The sequence below is a fragment of the Bactrocera oleae genome, chromosome 4 (genome assembly GCF_042242935.1).
Source record: "Bactrocera oleae isolate idBacOlea1 chromosome 4, idBacOlea1, whole genome shotgun sequence".
Classification (NCBI taxonomy): Eukaryota; Metazoa; Arthropoda; class Insecta; order Diptera; family Tephritidae; genus Bactrocera; species Bactrocera oleae.
This window is the reverse complement of record NC_091538.1, coordinates 70,421,895-70,445,167: the sequence shown is the minus strand read 5'-3', so window position 1 is coordinate 70,445,167 and position 23,273 is coordinate 70,421,895. Positions and strand designations below refer to the sequence as shown.

The 23,273-nt window shown below is 38.4% G+C and overlaps 3 protein-coding genes across 3 annotated transcripts; all 3 read left to right on the top strand.

The window, feature by feature from the left end:
* The first annotated feature begins 271 nt into the window (after window positions 1-271).
* On the top strand, window positions 272-16,126 carry Ack-like (activated Cdc42 kinase-like). Its single transcript, XM_014247696.3, has 12 exons — window positions 272-675; window positions 1,833-1,902; window positions 1,967-2,360; window positions 2,424-2,725; window positions 2,814-2,954; window positions 3,017-3,176; window positions 3,240-3,562; window positions 3,630-3,783; window positions 3,838-4,610; window positions 4,680-4,920; window positions 12,841-14,604; window positions 14,687-16,126. Exons 1-12 carry the CDS (start codon window positions 672-674, stop codon window positions 14,879-14,881), a joined length of 4,521 nt encoding a protein of 1,506 aa, XP_014103171.2. The 5' UTR covers window positions 272-671; the 3' UTR covers window positions 14,882-16,126.
* A 1,433-nt stretch (window positions 16,127-17,559) lies between these two features.
* On the top strand, window positions 17,560-20,667 carry LOC106618781 (armadillo repeat-containing protein 3). The gene is made up of 5 exons (XM_014236703.3): window positions 17,560-18,843; window positions 18,915-19,198; window positions 19,273-19,505; window positions 19,568-19,964; window positions 20,041-20,667. The coding sequence occupies exons 1-5, from the start codon at window positions 17,655-17,657 to the stop codon at window positions 20,548-20,550; spliced, it is 2,613 nt and encodes an 870-aa protein (XP_014092178.3). The 5' UTR covers window positions 17,560-17,654; the 3' UTR covers window positions 20,551-20,667.
* Window positions 20,668-21,537: 870 nt separating this feature from the next.
* On the top strand, window positions 21,538-22,749 carry LOC106621688 (uncharacterized). The gene is made up of 3 exons (XM_014240682.3): window positions 21,538-21,831; window positions 21,925-22,103; window positions 22,187-22,749. The coding sequence occupies exons 1-3, from the start codon at window positions 21,768-21,770 to the stop codon at window positions 22,472-22,474; spliced, it is 531 nt and encodes a 176-aa protein (XP_014096157.2). The 5' UTR covers window positions 21,538-21,767; the 3' UTR covers window positions 22,475-22,749.
* The last annotated feature ends 524 nt before the right edge of the window (window positions 22,750-23,273 follow it).

Sequence of the window (23,273 nt, the reverse complement as noted above, 5' to 3'; positions counted from 1 at the left end):
GTTTTATGAAAGTATTAAAAAGTTATTAGCGAAGTAGTTCCTTTCCAACATTTTAAGTTATAATCAAAAGAATATTTTATTTTAAATGTACATTATCTGTTGGCTTCCACCAATGTTCTATTTTTCTTATCTTTACGAAATATGAAACTAATGGGACCATAAGCGATTCCAATTGGATAAATGTGCCCATTCTGCTGTAGTGCTTCCCAACTAACGTTTTCCAATCAGCTTGGGTACATTCAATAAATTTCTGTTTTCATTTTCGTTGTAGTTTTCATTTGGCTGCATTTGTGTGCATTTGTCTGGTTGTGCTTCGTGTTTCAAGTGTACAACGGAAGATATTGATAAAAATTTGTACAATTGGTGTACTAATTGAGAAAATGTGTATATGAAATTGAAAATTGCAATTGTGCGTCATATAAATCAAAAGTGAAGTGATAAAGTGTAGCTTGGGAAATGTGTGGGACCTTTTATACTGCATTTGAGATAGCAGCGACAGTAATAACAGCAGCAGGCTGCAATAAAAGCAGAGATTTATGTTCGCAACAGTGAATGTCGCTGTCTATAATTATTAAAGGCATTGTTTTTGGAGGGGAGGTGGGGTATACGTCGCCGGAACTTGCAGCGCTAGCACTTCCTTAAATGCAATAACAACAAAGGAAGCAGCTAAAATGGGTAAGCAGTGCTTAAGTGGAGCAAAAGCAAAATCAACAAAGAAAAAATTTGTGAATGCCAGTATAACAAACATTAAAAATGCTTATTAAGTTAAAAATAATATACCTATATGCATAAAATTCAGACTACAAAGGCGTTTGCAATTCGACGCCAACGTATGACGAACACCAGCGCAAATGACACCGGCGTCGTCTACGTACCCTGTCAAAGAATATACATCCATGCATAAATATTGAAGAATTTTGTATTCTAAAATTTTGCAGTTACCTTTTAAGTCATAAACTTACTTCAATCGATTTAACCAAATTCACGGACAATAGTTCAGGGTAGATTAACTACTGGCTGCTGGCTGTGAATTGGAGTGTAATGTCGTGTAGCAATAGCAGATACAACGGTGTCTGTAATGTGTGGATAAAAAACAACATATCAACCTACCGGATAGCAGAGGGTTGAGTCAGCGCATTTCAAGTGCGATAACTAATTATGTTCGCAATACGGTATTTGTATGTATGTATGTTATGTATGCGCATCGTTCATGCACGGGTAGTGGGACGACCAGAAAGCAAACAAGTATGCAAGGGCTCTGCTGCCACTTTTGTTCGCTTTCCGACACTATGGAACATTTCGAAATAAGCGCCGTTGGCTATTTTTAAGTCATTCCCACAGAGTACAGCGAACAACAAACTGCAAAGTGTGTGTGGCATTGCTGTCAAACTAGGCCAGAGCAACTTTCGCAGCAACAACCAACAACCAGCAACTAAAAAGCATTCACCGTAGCCATGACAGTCGGCCTAGCATATGCTAGATTTAGCTGTAGCACGACATTTGTTGCGCGCTCCCACTTCACACCCACATGCCGCATGCAACCGATAAAAATAACAATAAAAAGGAAAAAACATAAAATCGAAAGAAATGACTTTTGTCTCCATGGGCAGATGAAACGGATGTACGCGGGCGTTTGGACAACTGCATTTTTTTTTTTACCACAAAAATGTTATTTATTTGCATGACACTCTTTTAGCTGCAGATAAATAGTTGAAGCACAAGAAGAAAAATGAATTGGATATTTTGGTCTAATATCAGTGCTTGCCCCAGTTTACAAAATTTTTCATACAAAAATAGTATTCAATCTATTAATTGTTTTTCTACTTTTCCAGAATGCTCCCAAATTGATTTATATGAGTTTCTAACAGAAGCAGAATTACAACATTATTATAATGCAATTAAGTAAGTTGTGTGGATATTATTCAGCGCACACATTTCTGTATATATGTTATATTTTTATTCGCAGAAATGAACTGAAAATTACAAATGCTGCCCACGTCAAATATGCAACTGACGAAGACCTCAAGCACATAGGACTGTCGCGGCCAGAAATACGTCGACTGCGCAAATACTACGAAAAGCACTTTCCACATGGCTATCTGAGTAAAATAAAGCGCTTACTACAGGCGCCGGCCACAATCGTCAAGCGTGACGGCGGCGATGGCAGTACAACACTTTCAAATGCATCATTGCATAGTGCGGCGGAGTCGCCTTCAACAGCGCGCAACGCCAACTCACCCAGCAGGGCACCAAATAACAAGCATATTATACCAGCCGATTCTATAACGGTGAATAAACAACTGGGTACTGGCGAATTTGGCATAGTACAACAAGGCGTGTGGACCAATGGCACAGAAAGGGTTAGTGCACAGAAATAAAAAGCGGTACTCAAATAATAGTAAATCAATTGATTTTTTTTTCAGATACAAGTTGCTATTAAATGCTTATGCCGTGAGCGTATGCAATCGAATCCTATGGAGTTTCTGAAGGAGGCCGCCATAATGCACTCTATTGAGCATGAAAATATTGTACGTTTATATGGTGTCGTTTTGGCTACGGACTCATTAATGCTGGTTACTGAGTTGGCGCATTTGCGTTCTCTACTGGAATGTCTAAAAGATCCCGGTTTACGCGTAAGCTTTCTTACAATTCCAACGCTTTGCGAATTTGCCATGCAAATCTGTAACGGTATGCGTTACTTGGAAACTAAGCGTCTTATCCACAGGTGGGTACAGCCTTTTCCTTCATTCTATACTTTTATACATACAAGTATATAAAATTTGTGTTTTTCCTACTCATCCTACTCATTGCAGAGACCTTGCTGCGCGAAACATATTGGTTTTCAGCAAAGATAAGGTTAAAATTTCTGATTTCGGACTGTCGCGTGCTTTAGGTGTAGGCAAAGACTATTACAAGACAAATTTTAATGTCAACCTAAAGCTTCCTATTGCCTGGTAATAGCATTAAAATTTGCTTTTGCATTGAATATATAACATTTGCACCTTATGCCTTACAGGTGTGCACCGGAATGCATCAACTATTTGCGCTTTACTAACGCCTCAGATGTTTGGGCTTACGGTGTTTGCCTGTGGGAAATGTTTTCCTATGGATTTCAACCTTGGGCTGCTCTCACCGGGTTGCAGATACTTGAAGCTATAGATGCACCAAACTATCAGGTGAATATTTTTGAGAAAAAAATTTAAATAAATTATAATAATATATTTTGTTTTCTTACACAGCGCCTCGAGCAACCCGACTGCTGTCCGCAGGAATATTACACGCTCATGATGAAATGTTGGCAAGATGATCCCGTAAAACGTCCTAAGTTTACGGAAATCTATGAGCTATTGCCCGATATGAAGCCTGAGCAATTGAAAGCGGTTGTGCATTGTTTGGAGCCCAAGAAGGATCATTTATTGTATCGACAAGGCGATATCATAACAGTACTTGATCGCAATACGGGCACACCGTTTTGGAAGGGCGTACTTACATCGGGAAAGACGGGATTCTTCAACCCCTCAAATACCGTGGCATATCTGGAGGGTTTACCCACGGCTAACCGGTGAATTTAAAAATAATTTTTTTATAATTAAAAGTTTTACTTATATTTTTGCTCCAACTACTTTTAGGGACTCATTTTGTCGCACCAGTGAACGCATTAGCAAACGAAAATTACGCACAGAAATGATATCAAAGCCGCAGAATGATTTTAAACACACTGGCCATGTAGGCATCGATGGCGATTCTTTTGGCGATATAGCTTTTCTTGGAAATTCGCAAAATGTAATGAATAATTATCTTCCATTTATTTGTTATTAATTTAAAAACGATTTTTAGTACAATCATGTGCCACGGCAAATCGTTACACCTTATAAGCCATCGGAAGATATCGAGCAAACACCACTTCTACTGCCACCGACACCAACCAGTCCCGATTCCTTACAAACTGCTAGTGGTTATTTCCCCGAAGAGGGTCATGGCACGTCAATGAATCCTACATTTATATCCTCAACGGAAAATACACCCAAGCATTTCAACACGGGCAATGGCGGACAGTCCTCGTTCGAGTTTCCCGGTCAGCAGTCACACAGCAAGTCCTTCACCAATCCATTTACCCACAAGGCAGACGATGAAGTTATGCGTAGTGGTGGTACACTCGCTATGCAAAATAACAACTACGGTCTGGATAGTCAAGGCTTCCAAGCTAACGTAGTTGCCGGCAGTTTACAGCAATGGCGCGACGCAGGCAAGAATGGCGGCAGCAATGAGGATCCACACGAATACCATGAAATTTCCGATGACGAAATGACTGCTGACAAATTAGACTTTGGACCGTCGCTCTTGGACGAAATTAACTCTATGTTTGGTTCCATGAGCGCCAGCACAAGTGCAGCCGCCTCGAAATCATCCGATTTCGAGCATACAAACAAAAAAAATGAATTCGCCGAAATCACTTCGAAATTGGTGGGCAAAAGTGGTGATAGTAACAGCGGCAGCAAGTTCGGCACATCCTCGAAGAAGAAATCATCAGGCACTGTTAAACCCATATCGGTGAAAGACGAGCGCATTTTAAATCAAGCGATCGAAATCGCCAATGAAATTAGCGCGAGGTGAGTTGTTTACTATTTTCGAAAAATTCTTTTGTTAATACTAACTCTTCGAATCGCTTCTATTTGTAGGTCAATGAACGACTTAGTATGCGACCAATCGTCCAATACACATAGTCCAAAACGGAAATTTAGTTTCCGATTTCCGCACTTAACGAGTAGCGGCAGCAATGCCAGTGACAAGGCGTCTGGAGGTAACTCCTCGCCAACAGCTGGCAGCGCGAACGCAAATGCAGCAGGGCAAAAGTCGCTATCGCCATATTCGAAAAAGAAGAATTTCACTGAAGAACTGGAGAGCATACCCGATTTACAGGTGAGTTTTAGTGTTGATTTTCAATGCAAGCGCCATTGCCTCGATTTATACTGAACTCTCAACTGTTGCGCCGAGTTACTAACAACCACATTTGTATGTTTCTCCCTCCCCCTAACGTTAATTTGAAAAAAAAAAATAAAAAATTATGGGTTCGATTTATTATTATTTTGTTTTTGGAATTTTATTTGTTGCTCATTTATTTCATTTATGTCTATATATATTTTATTAAACATTGAAACCGCAAATGGTTTGATGAAATAGCGATTTCGCTCCTTAAGCGAAATCAAGAATGTTAACGGTCCCGATCTACGTATACCGATTTTCGATAAAGAAAGTTCCGATTTTTGTTTTGAAAAATCGCGTGAAATATTAAGTCGTCCACTAAGTTTAGATCCACCGCCATCCCTAACCCAAAGCACAATATCGCCCACTTCCACGCTCGATTCGCAATCCCATCGTGCTGTGCGAAATCAAAAAAGTATCAGCGAGAATATTATGGATATCGAGAATACATTGAAGGCGCTAAATTTGGATTTCATGCACACCTACACGGAATTGGACAAAACCGACTCGGATGAGACCTTGCTGAACGAACAGTTTTCCAATATCGTATCGTCGATCGAGGATGAAATCAGTAGCGCCACTGGTAGCCTCAAATCCGCTATCTACAATTACAGCAATGGCGTACAAACAATGTTCGACTTCAATGCCGCGACCAGTCATTTGGACAAGCACTTGCAATATATTAATACACAGAGCCACGCGCAGGCGCAGTCGGCGCTAGGTGATCTAATGCAGGATCAGAAAATGACTGAAGACAAACGATCCAGCACACCCGACACGGGGTTCGCTTCGCGTGACACGAACATCTCGCTTTCACGTCGAAGCAGCCAAAAATCAAATTATAGCCCACAAGAAAACTACTACAGTCCCAAAGAAACAGCGACGTTAGGCCCTAGCGGCAGTAGCAGCAGCTATATGACACACAGAGATGATAGCCTACAGCTCGCAACCGAGCGCTTTAGCGCCACAAAATACGGCAACTGCGCTTCACCAAATAAAACGTCGGCTCTGAATGTAAGCAATACTTCGGTGTACTCCAGCAATCAGCTTAAGAGCAGCGCTTGCGCTTTGGGCGTTCTCGATGCCGATCAATATAAAGAGAGTGGTCATCGTCAGCGCTCCATGTCTTTCACCGACAATCCAATGAACCCCATCTCTCCGGTGCTGTCCGAACCACAACAGCGTTTGAAACGCCGCTCTACGCATTCGGCTATGGAAACTCACGCTACACACACACCGCATGTGCGCAGCGCTTCATCTTACAAACCGCGCTCGATACGCGCACGCACATTGCGTCGTCTCAGCTACAATCCCATCATATTGGACTCTAGCTCATCAAGCGATGGTGACCCGGTAAGCGATTGTAATCCCAGTATTGCGCGTTCGGAATGCGACATACGAGCGCGTGTCTCCTCACTCTACCGTCGCCGCCGACCAGCAAGCGGTGGCAGTGTTACTGGTAATGGTGTAGCGCACAAATTGTTAACTCCCAACTGGCAAGACGATGACGCGGCGGAGTTGGCCACGACATCGCAGAAAAAGTTGTACGGTTCGAATGTGAGCATAAAGTCGGCGCCGCATTACAATTACGGTGGACGCAGCATGTCGCATCATTACAGTCGTCAGTTGGAGGAACAATTTGCCTACGAAGACCGTATATATGATTTTGGTGGTGGGCGCGGACCGGGTAATAATTATAGCGGCAGTGTAGCGCCCGCTATAAGTGGTCCAACAAGAGGCATGGACATGAATGGAAGCAGTGGCCTCGTTGGCAATACCATAGTTGGTATGGGTTTGAGTGGTGGCGGTGGCGGTGGCTCCGGTTCGGGTTCATCTTCGGCTACGTCATCGGCGCCACCATACAATAGTGGCGCGCCTATCATCGGCATAGGAAACGCTGGGGAACGTAGCTTCGGCGCGCTCAGCGGCATCAGTGCGCGTAACGCAGTCTTCCATGAATTCGATGTCAGTCGTTTGACCGGCAAAAGTCCCACTTCCAATTTCGCCAACTCCTCCCCGGAGGAGCGCAACCGCGTACATCCCTCGCCGCCCAAGTCCCTGCCGTTGCCGCTATTGAATGCGGCAGCGCCAGCAACAGCGGCTGGCACCGCAACAGCACTGCAAAAAAGTTTGGGCAGCGCCAAGCAGCAAATGGAATTTCACTGGCCCGAGAAGATACATGCGTCAACAGTAAAGCAGAATGAGCTGCTCTGGCGACAACAGCAGCAGCAGCAACAACAACGGCAAAGCAAAACGTCTACCAAACATCAATCACACAGCGCGTTTTTGGGCAGTATGCTCGTCAGCAGCGCGACTGCCGGCGTTGGCCTCGCACTGAGCGGCGGTGGCGTCATGCCAGGCGAGGCATCCTACACGAGCGACAGTTCTTCCAGCGGTAGCGAAGAGTTCGCTTTTCGCACCGAGTTCATACCTCATGTACCACCAAGTCCAGCTCCATAACTAAGAAAAATGCTGAGATATTTTTTCAATTTACTTTTTGGTAATGTGTTGGACGAGCAGCAATAAGGCAAAGAAATGCTGAGAATTGAAAGTACAGTAATGAAAAGAATTGAATTAGTTATAAGCAATATAATACATAGTCAAAGCAGTATTTTATTGTTGTACAAAAAAAGTATATGTATATTGTAACGCAACAAAAACGCTACCATAGAAATTCTACTTGTTGCAACAGCAGAAAACTTTGAAAGCCCTTAACAAGATATAAATATATGTTACATAGCAGCGACTGTTGTTCAACCTGTCACCTGTGACCGGTCGCAATCGTTGCTTTCAGAATTATAAGCACTCGTTGGGCATGCATGTTAGTAGGGCCCTGAGATTATACAATACAAATCTTATATGACGTTGTAGTGAGATTTGTATATTTTCATTTATGTAGAAGGCAAAAGCTTGTAACTGCAGCGGCAGCGGATCCAGATTATTGGTCCGTCACCGCACAGTTTGGTGGTTTGATTTTGGTAATTGATGCCGTAAGGTTTATTGACAAAATATCAACAGCAGCGCAGATAATTCTTAACATAGGGAGTGCCTTATCGAAATTAATTATTTTCTGCATCAATCGCACGCACACACACACACACACTCACATACACACATGCACACGCATGCACTCAGTCATTTTTGCGCAGTATTTGTTTTTACTGACATCTCGTAAATTTTTCCACAACTTCCGCAGCTCAAATTCTGATCAAATACATACATACATACGTATGTGCAACGTGCAACAATAAGTCATGAAATTGCGAATTTATGTCACCATCACCCATTAACGTACTCGTGCATACATACATAAATGTGAAATGTTCCCTAATGCAAAAACAACTACAATGCAGACTTTGCAGACTTTTTATGCGCAACAATCAATAGCTTAATGGAATTTTTATAAATCATATTTTTTACAATTTATAAATTTGTTTACTGAAAACAAAAGCGATAGCAATAGCGAAGCTTCATGAAAACAATAATCGTACAAATGCGAATAAGAACAACATGACATTGCAAGCATAAACACGATGAGAATTGAAGGAAAAATAACATTTATAAGGAAGAAAAATGAGGTTCCTCCAAAAAATTAAAATAAAAATAAAATAAAGAGTTTATAGTTGTTGGCTACAAGCTCCATATTGATGGTTAACTTTTCAATCATAAAAATATTAATATTTCGTCATTTCGAAGCATAGTAATTTAATAGGATCAAACAACTCTGCACTCTTTTATGGCATATTCGTATTGTAACTACAGTAAGGCTGAAGTCAAAAAGATAAAATATCCATCTTATATAATATCTTACTTGTGCTAAATATATATATGTTGTTGCAACCGCTAAAAAAAAGCAGGCGGAAATAGTTTTTTTTACGGATATAGCACTGAAATGGTCAATACAACAGATTACCAAAGCTGACAGTATATTTACTTGAAACTTCAATGAAGCTAGAATTATGAAAGAAATGGTAATATCGGTTGTTTTCACTTTTTCTTATTCCAAGAAATTAATTTGCTGATTATAGGTCGCTTACTGAAAACGCTTGACTTGGAATGTGAGGTTCAGCTGCCTTACATTCGAAGTTTACAGATAGATTTTTTACCCGAAAATATAGATAAAAATGGTCTTTTCTACTATTTTAGCCGCTGTAATAGAGGCGTGCTTGACCACCACTCGGTGTTTAAACTGGAATTATTTAAGTTCATTACAAGCAAAACTTTGAGAGACAATGACAAGCATAATTAAATATACATAATATATATGCTGGGCTTTGAAGTGCTCTATACAAATTGAAATTCATGGGTTATTAGAGTATTATACAAGTATCATCGATTTGCGACAAAAAAATGGCCGAAAATTCAGATGAACAATAATGAAAATAAACCATAAATTAGTATTTAACCAAAAAGTGTTTGTTGTTGATATGCAGAAAATTTCATGACTTCTAAAGTTTTACAAAAATTAATTACAAAAATACATCTAGATATATAGCAGATAATACAAAGATCGCTATGATTTTATTGCTAGTAAACTCGATTGTGAAACCGCCTTACACACGCAATCTGATCTGAATCTCAGTAAAAAAAAAAAAAAATAATTTTTAGCATAAAGCGAATTTTAATTTGCGACTTTACAGGCACTTGAAACCATGTATTCGAGCTTATAAGCGTTAAGAGATTCTAATATACTAAATCCTAGATGTCTGAAGTAATTTAGCTGATTTCTCTGTCGAAATTAAACTTTTGTGTTTTCAGAATTTATTTCCGATATTCCAAATCTATCACCTAAACAATACCTTTTCGAAGTAGAGCGTTACTTGGCGTTCTCATTAAATAAGTTTAATGAGCTCTACTAAATAGATCGATCAGTGCAATATCATTGAAAATATGCCAAATCGGCAGCTCCTGCGCAAAATTATTGAAAACTTTATTATGATTTCTATACGATCTCTGATCTTTGCTGATGTTGGAATATCGAAAATCGTATGTCTAATTCATATTATGCATTTTTTATTTTTTTAATTTTCGTATTCCAAACACTAATATATATCTTTTATGGATTTTACATAAGTATAAGGTTGTGAGCACAAAATAATAAAAAAATATTAATTTTTTTTTGTAATTAACTTAGGAAATGATAAATTACGAAATATACCAGTGCTTGCTGTTGTCGGTTGATCGATTCACCGCCTCATTAACATTATTTCCACACACACTACTTACTATAATACTTCACTTGATTTCTAAAGCATTAAAGTTAGTGCTGCAGTTTTCAATTTCTGACTTTTTTATTCAGCAAATATTCATTAAAATTTTATTTGGAGCAATTCCAAACTTATTGTATATCTCCTTAACAAATGTTACGCCTAAAATTAGCAGTGCCTGTAAAGGAAATACAAAATACTTTTTAGCATAGCTTACCGTTTTTTAACGCTTTTATCGCCTCTGCAAGCAACGACATGACGGCAAAAACAAATTTTAGCATCCTTAGTATTCTAGACTTACTGTTTCTTAAATCTAGAAATGAAAATATTTTTCTAAAATTAGTTGCTCTGCTAAAGTATAGACTTAATATATGGTATTTATGCTTGAAACACTAGACACTATATACCAGTCCACACATACAGTTAAATCTTTACATATAAGAATTGATCTCTTGACAGCTTAGCGTTTTTTTAGCGTAGAATTGAAATGTTAATCGCTCGCAATATTTGCAATATTGATAAGGCGAGCTTATTTGCATAATTATGGCTGAGCATTAATTAGATAGGTGGCAATATGTGTTTGTATACATATCTCTCCACATTTACTCGTATTATATATATTATATCCTTAGGTATACAACATTTGGCGATATTATCAGCGGAAATTTAAATTCAAATTACAATTACATACATACATTTATATTATATGCTATATTCCTTCATTTTATTATACATATATATTCGCGAACATATTTAGACATTAGTACGATGATTACTTAAAAGATATGGTATATGTAAAATCATCCTTGTATATACAAATTTATATGTAATCGTAAATGTATGGTCAATGCCATTTATATTCTAATTTGCCCTTGACCTCTCTACATGCATACTTATCATTATTATATTTATTTAAAAAATCGCAACACGCTTCATTTCCATACAAATATATTTAATCTTACAAATGTATGCACATATGTACTGGTACTCGTATCTTGGTTTCTTGGCGACAAAAAAAAAAAAAAAACAATCGCAACTAGCGCGATAAGGCAAAAAAAAGTCTATTTCTACTCGTACTCGTATTACTACTTAATTCTGAACGACAAAGATGCAAAGTTTAAATTCTAAATAAGAAACGCAAAGCAGAAAACTTTTATTTGAAAGCAATAAAAGTAAAAAAAAAAATATCAAATAAATAAAAAAAAAAAATTGTATTTACTGTATTTTATTGTATTTGCATGTATTGCATTGCCGGTTGCATTTATGATGTTTCATAACAAAATATTAATGAAAAAATAAAACTTAAAAATAAGAAACAAAGTTAAAATAAAATAATACTTGAAATATAAAAGCAAAAAACTATATTATATTTAAAATAAATATAAAAATTAAACATATAAAAATTACAAATAAAATTAAAATTTAAAATAAAAAAAGATTTAAATGAAAGTCAGCTGTATTTTCTATTCTATTAAATGATGATATTTAAAAACAAAAAAACTTAACAAACTTCTAAAAACATAATCAAACTAATATTATACATACATACATAAATACTTACTTATACGCTACCCATGTTTATTATACACAAAACCATAAGAAGAAAGAGAAAAAGTAAATAATATATATTTAAAAACTAACTAAATTAAAAGAAAAAAAACTGTTAGAACGTTGAGTTGAATCAAAATGTTGCTAACTTTCGGCATTAATTGAAATGTTAAAACTAAAGCTAAAACAAAAAAAAAACAAAAAACAAAAAAAAAAAGCTGAAACAGATGTGAATTTAACGAAACAAATTAAACAATAATACATACATATGTATAATTAAAAAAATTGAAATATTGAAACAAGATAGTACAGGAAATTCAGTGCATGCAGTTCAAAAACGTGTTCGATTGTTCGCAATTTGACATCTACAAAATACAGCAAAAATATGAATTAACAACAATAATGAAGGAATTAAACCAACCACAAGCAAATAAATAAAATATTATTGTATTTCTATACAAGAAAATTTGTTTATTTTACTATAATATTATGGGTTTATAGTTACAACCATACACCTCCAACCAAACAGAAGTGTTGCAGATCATAAGGTTGTGTTGCGTATAAATTACCCTACTGCAAGTAAATTGACGAAATCTAACCTTTTCCAAGTCATTTAAATGATCTCTCTTCAATAACGTCATATCTTCACTATTCTCTCTTTAAAAATTTTGCTTCTGAAAGATAGTGCACGAATTAAAATATATAGCGGGGTAACAATTTAACTGATTTAAAGGCAGCGATGCCCGAAAGGTGCAGATAGTAAGTCAAAATTGACGTTGGATGAATGAAAGCATATGTAAATGAAAGCGCCAATTTTTACAAATACACTAACAGTGGTTCTCAACTATGAGACTTTTCTTTAAGAGTCACGTCGAATTTAAGGTTAAATTTTTTGTGACAGTTTTTGTAAAATTTGTGTTAATTTTAACATATTGTTTTTTTACACAATACTTTTTTTATTAAATATTATTCTTATAAAATATATATCCGTTTTTTTAATTTAAGTATATTTTTTATTTTTTATTTTTTTGTTTACCTAATTATCGTTTATTTTTTTAATTTTCGCCCTTCAATCCCCAACGTTATTTCTATATCGTTGCAGGCTATTATCGGCGAGGAGGGTCGCGAAGCTTACAACAGTTTAATTGAGCGCAAATCCTCACTGGGCGCAGGTCTAGGTATGGGACTCAGTCCCGCCGCCACTTTGCTAAGACATCTGGACACGAATGAATTCGAGTTGGCCACCGCAAAAACATTGCCGCGACGCTCCATGCATCTGCATGAGCGCAATGAACCTGCGCGCGGCATTACTTGTCGGGACAATGGTGATCAAATTGTGGTGCCATTGCATAATGCGCCACGACCAATGACATTGCCTACACGCGGCGCTGCTGGGCGCGCAAAAAAACTGGATGGCACCGCGGACGCGCGTTTAGCAAATGGCTGCAACGCTAGTGAGTCCACCGAGCATACTGCAACGTCGCCGATATGCAATGGAGACGGTAATGGCGGCGGTTCTTCGCCCTGCGAAAGCCCCAGCTACTTAACGAATACATTCTATAAATTTCCCGAGAGCGCCGCTAATACAAACGCGCCAACAACAACTGCAACAACGCCCACTGACGACACAACAAATCCCATACCGTTGCCGCCGCGCGAAGGCAAAAAACACATTAAGACCAATGCCAAGCGGCATGTACGCAAATATCCGCTCATAATACCGGTGAATGGTCTGCAGCGCACGCTAAATATGGTGACAGAAACCACACCCACGGAGGATGGCATAAAGCCAGTCACAGCGCTGGCACTTAGCAACGGCGTGATGCAGCGTGCGCTGACAGCGCCACATTCAGCGCAATCGAAGGTGACACCTAATAAGGCGACCACATCGACGTCGTCAATGGGGACGTCAACAACAAAGCATGCGTCACAGCCTCACTCGAGCGACGGCCACACCTATCAGAACCTGGACAAATTAACGGATGCGGAGAGTGGTTCGGGCGTGAATACCACTGACTCCGCTTCGTTGCATTTTGAATCGATAATGGAAGCCGACTACGACAAGGGCAATGTGTTGCAGTCACCCGATGTGACAGATGGTTTCTACAATTTCTCTATACAAAAGGAGCACTACCACAAAGGCAAGACGGTAGATTTCGACACGAACAAAATGTGTGGTTTATACGTGAATGAAGATGAGCTGCGCAATCTGGACATCGAAAGGAATCTCAAATTACAACAGAACTCACTGACTGCTAAATCAACCACAACAACAACAACGTTGGCTACCGCTGCTGCGGTGAACACAAAGCCACAAGCGCCAGCAGTGAGCGCAACTGCGGTATTGACCACAACAACAAATACAACAACGGAAATAAAGCCAGCACCCTCTGTGGTCACCACAGCAACCATAACGTTAGCCACCCCTGCTGCTGAAGACGCAACAACATCAAAAGTTGTAACAGTACCAGCCACGGAGGCTGCAGTTATCAGAGAGAAGAGCGGCCAAAGTAGTCTGACAGCCGACAACGAGCTCGCCGGCAATGCACTCTTTAAGAAAGTTCGCGAATCCGTTGACCTGGCTATGGATAAAAAGCCGTCTGGCACTACCACTGCAGCCAATAGCAGTGGCTCTAGCACTACCAACAAAGTGCACAAAGTAGCGCGCGCTTCCTCCATTGCAACAACAACGACACGCCCTCAAACCGAAACGGAATACTTTGCGGCAGCCGCTGCGCGTCTAAAAGACTCGAATTCTGTGAGCTGCGAAGATCTGCTAGAGTTTTCCGACAAAAAGCCGAAAGGCTGCGAACGTGGCGTGGACTCGGATGAGGTGCGCATAATGGTGAAAGTGCTCGGCAAGAATGTGAGTTGCAATAAATTTGTTCCCAGTTTTTTTTTTCAGCTAAATCCCCTTCAATAATATGGCACTTTATACATACTTTCAGATTGTCGAGCCAACGCGTTGCCTACAATCACTCGAATTCATCGGCTGGGATGTGCACAAGGCGATCAAAATCATTAAGCTGCAAAATATTTTACCTGCAAAAGAACTGAGTCTTGCCGCCACAGTGGAGGCCTTGCAGAAATACGACTGGGATTTACACACAACGGCGCTCAAGCTGAAAACAAATAAATGCTAATTAAACAAATTGAAACTTTAAGTTCAACCGACAAGCGCCACGAAATTAGAATTAAGCGTTCAACACAAAAAAAAATATTTTTATGTTGATTTTTTTAAATTTGCGAATATTTAAAATTGATTGTGATTACTGTTTGCTCGAAAGAAAACGATTAGGCTCATATATTTGTATCCATTGTAAAAGTAATAAAATTTTATTTTAAGAAAAAAACTGCAAACTGTTAGAAGTGCCAGCAAAAGCTCATATACACAACTAAAATTGTTTGCATATTCACATTCTTACACACGCACGTGTCATACAAAATAAAAATTAATCTTTAAGCAGCTAAAAAAGAACAAAAGAAAAACATTAAACTGTAAACAGAAGCCAGTCAGTGCCTTTTCGCATTAATGCGATGCTGAATCATCTCAGATGATGATCCGGATGTCAATGAAATTGAAAACACGAACACCAAGGAAATCTCCATATGTGCCTTGGCTTATTAGCGATTTGAATATTAAATACCTATACATACATACATATTCTTATGCCATTGTAGCACAGCTCGACTGCAAGTGTGTATCTCATGAAAAGTACTTATTGCATTCGTTGTATTGCATTTCACTAATAATATTAATAATAATAATAATGGCAACGCAACTATATTTTTACTCTTAAAATTAAGTTAACACTTTAAACTGACTACACATACACATATATACATAGATATATATACATACATAACTGTTGAAACGAAATACAGATATTTTTAATACTTTAGTCTGTTTCTAATTCCTTAGCGCGTCTTTATACGCCTGTAGCTCTTTAAGTGTACAATTTATTACATATTTACAGACAACTACATATTTTATATATATTTACCTACAAACATTCTATATACAAACAGATATTTATATACATATATAACACGGAAAACTCTATTAATATTGAATATTAATGCCAATCCAGAAAATATCGAATACTCTGCATTTGTAATACAAAATATTTTATTATACATACATACATATACACACGCACACAAACATATATAAATATAATATTTACAAGTTCATATAAGCATTTAAAATATATTATATATAATATATATGCATATACATAAATATAAATAATAAAAGTGGTTTATTGGCTTATCTGTTGCCTTGCGTTATTTTCCAATTTAACTTTTGAAATTGTAATCTAACCATCTCATTTATATACAATACATAACACAAAAATAAAAATAAAATCAATAATTTAATAACTAAACTGCTGGTGTAATAATATTGGAGACTTTGGGCAAAGTGAAAACATTTTGGTGGGCATTTGCGGTGCAATTGACCTTTTGATGTCATCGGAACACCAATAAGCTTTGTAGACTGCAGCTTAAAAGACTGTATTTTCTCCAAGAACTAGCTTGAAATATGCTGTGAAAACAAAACACGACCGCGAAGAGCTCGACTGGCCTCCGTAAATACGGCCCTTACTACTTATACTGTGTAAACTTTCATCAGAGAGAAATATCAGTTATTAATGTATGAAGAAGGCGTAGTGAGGGATGAGATTGCTATGCTTCATAAGATAGATTTAGTAAACGGAGTATAAGTCGGATCTGTTCAAACTACAAAAGGTCTAAGCACGCAAATTCAATGAAAGCAGTCTATTTAAAATCGTAATCCAGATCTTTAGTATTTACTAAGTGCTTTTTGACTTGAAGACAATTCGCCGATAGATACATACATCTGTCTATAAAAAAAATCTTCGTTTATTCGTGATTTGTATTTCGTCTACCCAAAACTATGACATACATTGTGACCAGAAAGTTTCCGAAAATTGTCATTTAAACTGCCCGCGCTGAATACTTTTCAGCACTTTTTTTTTGTTAAGTTAGTACTGTTGAAATCAGTCGGCCTCCGTATTGTTTTGAGATTTTAATAATGGAAATAAATATTGAACAAAGAATTTGCATCATATTTTTTGTGTTTCGGAACCAAATTTCGTGTGCGGAATCTTTGCGAATGTTTGAAAAGGCTTATGGTGAATCAATTCTATCGCAAACAGAAGTCGTCGACGGGTACAAAGCCTTTAAGTATGATCGAGAAACCGTCGAAGACATGCCTCGTTCCCGTCGTCCTTCGACGTCTACCATTGCCGATAACATCAAAAAAGTGAAGGAAATCGTGCTCGAAAATCGTCATAGAGTGTTAGAGAGATAGCACGTAAGCTAAATATCGGCCGTGAAGTAGCTCGTTTGATTTCGACCGATAATTTGGACATGAGACGCGTCAATGCTCGGCTTTTTCCAAAAGAGCTGATTTTTTTGCAAAAAGATCGCACCGAGCTGTAGTTGTAAACGTGGAACCCGTTTCAACACGATTGAGGCCGTAAAAGAAAGTTCGCAGAGGGAATTGAAGGCGTTCCCGGACAACGTCTACAAGGTATACTTCGATGATTGGAAAAAGAGGTGGCATATGTGTATCGCTTCAGAATGAGCATATTTTGAAGGTGACGAAATAAATATTGATGAAGATTAAAATTTTTTCGTTTTATTTATTATTATCGTATATATAATTCTTATATATATTGTACTAAGACAATAAAAATTAAAAACATTTTCACCTCTAGTTAGCCTCGTAAGCATAGTTTTGGTTGAATATGAGTCATGCTATAAAACATTATTTCAATTTCCTTTCTCCCACAAAATTTAAGCTGTCAAGCAACTAAAAAAATTGAATATATTTATTTTAAGAAAACATTTTCGCTTTTATTTTGATAAAAAACGTATTTGTATTAGAGAATGAACAAGAAAAAACCAAAGAGTATTTATACCTCACGCTCCACGTACTCGGACCGTGCCAAGAAGGAGAACGAGTCGTTTAAGGAGGTCATAGTGCCTGTACAAGCGATTGAAACAGCGCTGTTATTGCTCAACTCACAAGAGGACGCAGTGCTTGTGACCGTGTTCAAGAATATTACCGAATATGCGCGCAAGCAGGACGAAAATGTGGAGGAGCTTAAAAGATTGAAACTACTCGATTTGTTACTGGAGAAGAAGTTTTACATGACATCTGAAGCGGTAATGATACGACGTTTCGCCACATATTTGGCTTGTACGCTCGTTGAGAGTATGGATGTGTTGCGTGATTTGGAGCCGGCGAGAATGGTTTTTATTTTAGGAATATGTTTGGAGGCGTATTTACTGGAAGTGGATGATTTTAGTCTGGAATATCTAACGGTTATCATAAATAAGTGTCTGCAAGATCCACAAGTGGCAAATGAAATGTTACAAAAGAATGATTTCCTAGAGAAGTTCTTCATGTTGGTTTCAAGCACCGAAAATCCAGATATCTTGTGGCAATCTTTCGAGGCCATACACAAAATGTTGCTGCTGTTAGATGTCGAAAAATTGCTGGCGTTCAGCACATTGTCAACATTTCCAATCGAGCGTGTGCTTTGCGATATCTTAAACGAATTTGTAGACATACGCAGCGCGGCGCTGAAGATCGTCAAAGATCTGATTGTGGATACGAGCGATAAATCCACATTCGCCGACGTAAGTCGTTGTGTATTTACATTACAGCAATTGACGCAACTGTTCTGCGATTACGCCACCACCGAACACGGCAACGAAGCGATCGAAACATTGGCCACGGCAATGCGTACCGAGAAGATGACACAACTCTTTTTCGAGCATAATTTCTTCGATCGCATTATGCAGAATGTGGGCGCTCATTTGCTGGAGTATGCAGCGAGTGTCAAGTGTAAGGTGATTTGGATCTTTGCCGAGAATGCCAAATATGAACAGTTCTTACAACGCATCTACGAGGCTGCTGTCACGGATCTATTCTTGGACTGTCTATTGCAGGTGGATCCGTATGGCCCAGCTCCCTATGTGATAGCTGGTTTGAATCGCATGATGAAGAACCCGAATGCGGCCAATCGCATACTGCAGTTATATGAAGCGGGCGTAATAGAGCGGTTGGCATGTATGATATTAATTTAGGTTTCTTTTCGACGACTTTTAACTTTATTTCATATTCGCACCTCTCGTTTTAAGCGATCATTTCTCAACCTGGCATTGATATTCGCACACGTGAACAGGCTGCCGACTTGATTGGTAATTTACTGCGCTTCGCTTTCCATGACACTGCGCACCAATTATTGGCGCTGCAAATTTCTCTGATTCTGGGTCGCATATTTGGTCAACAACAACAGGATCTCTCCATTGACTTTTTACTATCGTTGCTAAATATCATCGAGCAGTTGGCACAAAATGAGGATTACCGCGAAATTTTGGGTGAATCAACACTGCTCACCATGAATATTGCGCTCATGCTAAAGGTGCGCTCTAAATTTCCGACTATAGTCATAGTTTCACATATCCGTTTAACTTCACTTTATATCATTTTATGCAGAACTCCTTTGCCACGGCCATACTGGTGAATAACATTTTCCGTTGTCTCTGCACGCTGGCTGATGAGCCTCAAGTACGTAACGTGCTACTCTCACACTACATTGCACAGTCCATGAAGCGCGGTCTCAAGTCTCTCTCAAATCTGGTTAAGACTTCTGTAACGAATTTCATTATGCAGACCGCACGTTTTCCCGAAATGGTGCACGAGTACATCGAGGCAGGTGTTTTAGAAGTGTGAGCTCCACTCTCCGTAAAAACCTATGTTTGTTCTTTATTTACCTCCTTCCACATTTTAGACTTATTTTAAACCAGCGTCTGGCTATGTGCGTGTCCACGTGGGGACCTGCCATCGAGGCTATACTTTCCAAATGTCCAAGCCTTAAGTTTTGCATACGCAATCATCTTGGCTTTACAGATAGCACTGCTGGCAATGATTTTCTTGTCTCCAAAAGAAAGTTCGATGATTTTCGCGTTTTCCAAAACATTCTGAAAGAGGATGTTTCACCGTTACATCCCATTTTAGTTGTAAATTTCGAGCGCAAAGTATCACCACCTGATCTGATTATAGAAGTACCAATAGAATGCTTTCCGTTGGATGAGCGTCCCGATGTTGCGGGTGTCTGGTGCTACTGCCGTAAACCAGGTGATAGTGAACTACCGCGCATACTGGATTTGCTAAATGAAGAACTGGAAGTAAGTACTGATTATACATCAAATATAATAAAACTGTCATCATCTTATAACTATCAAACACTCTTCGATCTCACAGAAATATGGTTTGATGCAAAATCCTGCGAAAATGAGTCGTTGCATTGACTTCGATAATTTGGCAAAGCGTGCCAAAGTCATCGCCGAAATAGTAGAGGCTGCGCTTAGCAGTAATCTGAAACGACTGGATCTCAACACCACCGAAGAGTGCTCCAATCACACTGTCAAATGCCATTTGTATGACATAGCTCGTGCGCTACATTGTAACTTCATACCCATTGGCATGGTACACACTGGTTGTCAGTTCGAGCGTGCTATCCTTTTCAAAGCGCTCGCCGATCAAATCGGATTGCCATGTACATTGCAACGTGCCGTCGACGGTCGTCTGCTCTTCAACGAAGTGCCACTGCCAGTAGAGATTGATCATGATCCTCATTGCGATAAGAAGACTATGAAATTTATGCCTTGGCGCATGTTGCGTCCCACACATATTGTCGATTTGATGTTTAATGTGGGTGAACTGTATCCCATACAGAGTCGACAAGCGCTGCAGTATTTGAGATTGTATTAACAGATGCTGGCTTGAAAGTAATTAGCTGAGAACAAGTGATCTTATATCAATATATATGATATATTTTGAAACATGACAAATAAAACAAACTGCTTTTTATAATTGCAGTACAATATATATTATATTATATATGTAAATAAGTATAGGTAGGCTATAAGTGGATCTGTGAAGCTTTCGGTTACCAACAAAAAGAGAATCGAGATTTTTAAAAAAATTTTGAGAAAAAACTGAAAGTTTTACACTAAAATCGTAGATCCCCTAAGAGACACCATTATTTCTTGTTTCCAATCTTAAGGCCAACATAAACGGTTATATACAGTTAAAAGGCCGTAAAAGTGAATTTTCCGGAAGATTTTTAAAATTAAATTGTTTTCAAAAACAAAAATATTTATCGGAGATTTGAGACTAATTGGTTTAGCCGTTTTCGAGTAATGTTGGTCACCGACTTTGAAAACACCGTTCTGAGAAAAACGCGTTTAAAGTTTGGTCACGTAGTCGCTGCCGCTCTGGCCTTGTACTTCCAAGCACTCTGAAACGCTTTCTCAAATTTGCGTGTAACTTCGAAAATATTCACCGGAACGATATGAAATTTTCTGTGGGTCTTCTTAAATATTGTAAATGTATTCAATTTTTCGATTTTTTTTAAATTTTAACTGTATGTAATCCCTTAAAAGCGCATTTTTGTGTGATCGCCTACTAGAAGCCGAAACCTTGAGTTTGGACTATTTCATTAGCCTTTACAGGCAATTAGTCTTATAAAGATTCTGGTTTACAATTCGGGAATATTTTTATTTTTATATGAGAAATCGGGTATGATAGTGAACCCATCAATGCAAGTAAGATTTCTGATTTCCCTAATATTAATATTTTTTCGTCATTTGCAACATTAAAGTCCTTTCAGAATTATGAAATATTTCGAATTGATTTCTTTCGAAATTCTTGCTGTTTTCAAATTTCCGTTAACTACACATCTCAAGTAATCACTAAGTTCATAGTGCGCATGTCCTTCACACATTTCCAATTCTCATGACATTCGTAACTTTGTTCATGCATCCCATACATAATGTGGTTGAGCCTTTCAATGCAAGTGTAAATAATACAAAAACTAAAACGGAAGCTGTTTCAGAAAACTTTCACAGAAAATTGATAATTGAAAGTGATTAGACGATAAATTAAATTTGAAACATATCTCCAGTATCTTATGCAATCGTTTAGAGATGTCGCACAAACAGAAAATAGCAATATACATGCTTTGGCTGGCATTGGGAGCAATGCAATCAGGTAGGCTAGCAGCTGGCTGCAAGTAGAAAAAATCAATATTTAAACACATAACGGACTAACTATGGATTTTGTGGAACTTTTTCCTATACACAGCTGATGGACAATCGATTTCGAATACGGTGCATCGCACGCAAGCTGCCACGGAACGCATAAATGATCTCTCCTGCTACGAATGTGATACGATGGACCATGGCGAGGCGTGTGTGGATGTCACAACGCGCAATCTAACCAATTTCATACGCAAATGTAAGGGTGAGGAATTCATTTGTATGGTGAGTGCGGAGTGGCATAATCACAAAGCAAAGCTAAACATTAAGAGTTTTTTTTTTTTTTTTTTTTTTTGGTTTTCTCACAGGTTAAGCGCTTTTCATACACAACCAGCACGGAGAATTCTACCAGCGCACCGAAAATGTGGTCGCTGGATCGGCGCTGCGCTGTGAACTGTGAGGCCGGCTGCATCGTGATCGGTGAGCGAACGAAGCTATACGCTTGCACTTCGTGCTGTGAAAAGTCGCTTTGCAATACGGGACGTGGCCGGGCCGCCAGCACTTTTCAGCGTGTGGAAACGGGCATTGGCACATGTTGGTGTGCCGTATTGGTGGCAACATTGTTGCAGCGACTATTTCTGCACAGCAATCAATAACTGTGGGAAATGTGAAACTTATAACGAAGAGCGAATAAATGGTGAAGAAGAAAAGCAGTTAGTCGCATTATGCAGTAGCTGGAAATAATGTAGAGGATATATGTTCAAATGAAGGCTCCGCAAGCAACTCTCCTATAAGCGCCAAAAACTTAAACTATTTAGCAAATATATACTCATAACGTGGTAGTTGAAAACTTTTTCCTGTTCAAATCAGCCAAATACTTTTGTGATACCAAAGAGGATAATTAATAAAACTAATTAGAATACTAATTAAAGTTTAGTGTTGAAATTCCATACTAATGCTTGTGTGTTCTCATATTATGCCTTAAGGTAGACCACAAGTAAGTGTAGTTCCGTTAATGACTCCCACTTCGCTACTTGTTTTGATCGTTTAACTCAGCCTAGGCATTAATAAAATTCTTAATTAAAACAACAAACGTCAAGTTTCAGGGTGTAAAGCGGCTTTAGACATCAACCCCGCCGTCTAATGCAGTCCAAATATAAATTGCCTCAAATGCTTACGAAAATGTTTTACCAAACTAAACATCAAAACCCATTCCCCTTCGCGGCGACTTGTGAGAATTTGACGCATGCATGCAATTTCCGTTGCTTTGGCCGCTGTTTGTCCCATTGTCCCATTATATTATATTTACAGAAACATACATGCAACCTCTTTCTCTCTCTCTGCATAAGCATTTCTCTGTATATTATTTATTATGCATACACATATACTGGTATTTATGCATGTGTTTGGTGTGAGTTATTTCCGGTTTGTCGCAAATTGTGTGGACTTTTTATT

Excerpts from the sequence above, each read along its gene's own strand:
- Ack-like (XM_014247696.3), top strand. Across the intron at positions 3,177-3,239 it reads TAGATGCACCAAACTATCAG|CGCCTCGAGCAACCCGACTG; the intron begins GTGAATATTTTT and ends TTTCTTACACAG. Across the intron at positions 4,921-12,840 it reads AGAGCATACCCGATTTACAG|GCTATTATCGGCGAGGAGGG; the intron begins GTGAGTTTTAGT and ends ATATCGTTGCAG.
- LOC106618781 (XM_014236703.3), top strand. The coding sequence starts at position 17,655 with ATGAACAAGAAAAAACCAAAGAGTATTTATACCTCACGCTCCACGTAC. Across the intron at positions 18,844-18,914 it reads CGTAATAGAGCGGTTGGCAT|CGATCATTTCTCAACCTGGC; the intron begins GTATGATATTAA and ends TCTCGTTTTAAG. Across the intron at positions 19,506-19,567 it reads GAGGCAGGTGTTTTAGAAGT|ACTTATTTTAAACCAGCGTC; the intron begins GTGAGCTCCACT and ends TCCACATTTTAG.
- LOC106621688 (XM_014240682.3), top strand. The coding sequence starts at position 21,768 with ATGTCGCACAAACAGAAAATAGCAATATACATGCTTTGGCTGGCATTG. Across the intron at positions 21,832-21,924 it reads ATTGGGAGCAATGCAATCAG|CTGATGGACAATCGATTTCG; the intron begins GTAGGCTAGCAG and ends TCCTATACACAG. Across the intron at positions 22,104-22,186 it reads GTGAGGAATTCATTTGTATG|GTTAAGCGCTTTTCATACAC; the intron begins GTGAGTGCGGAG and ends GTTTTCTCACAG.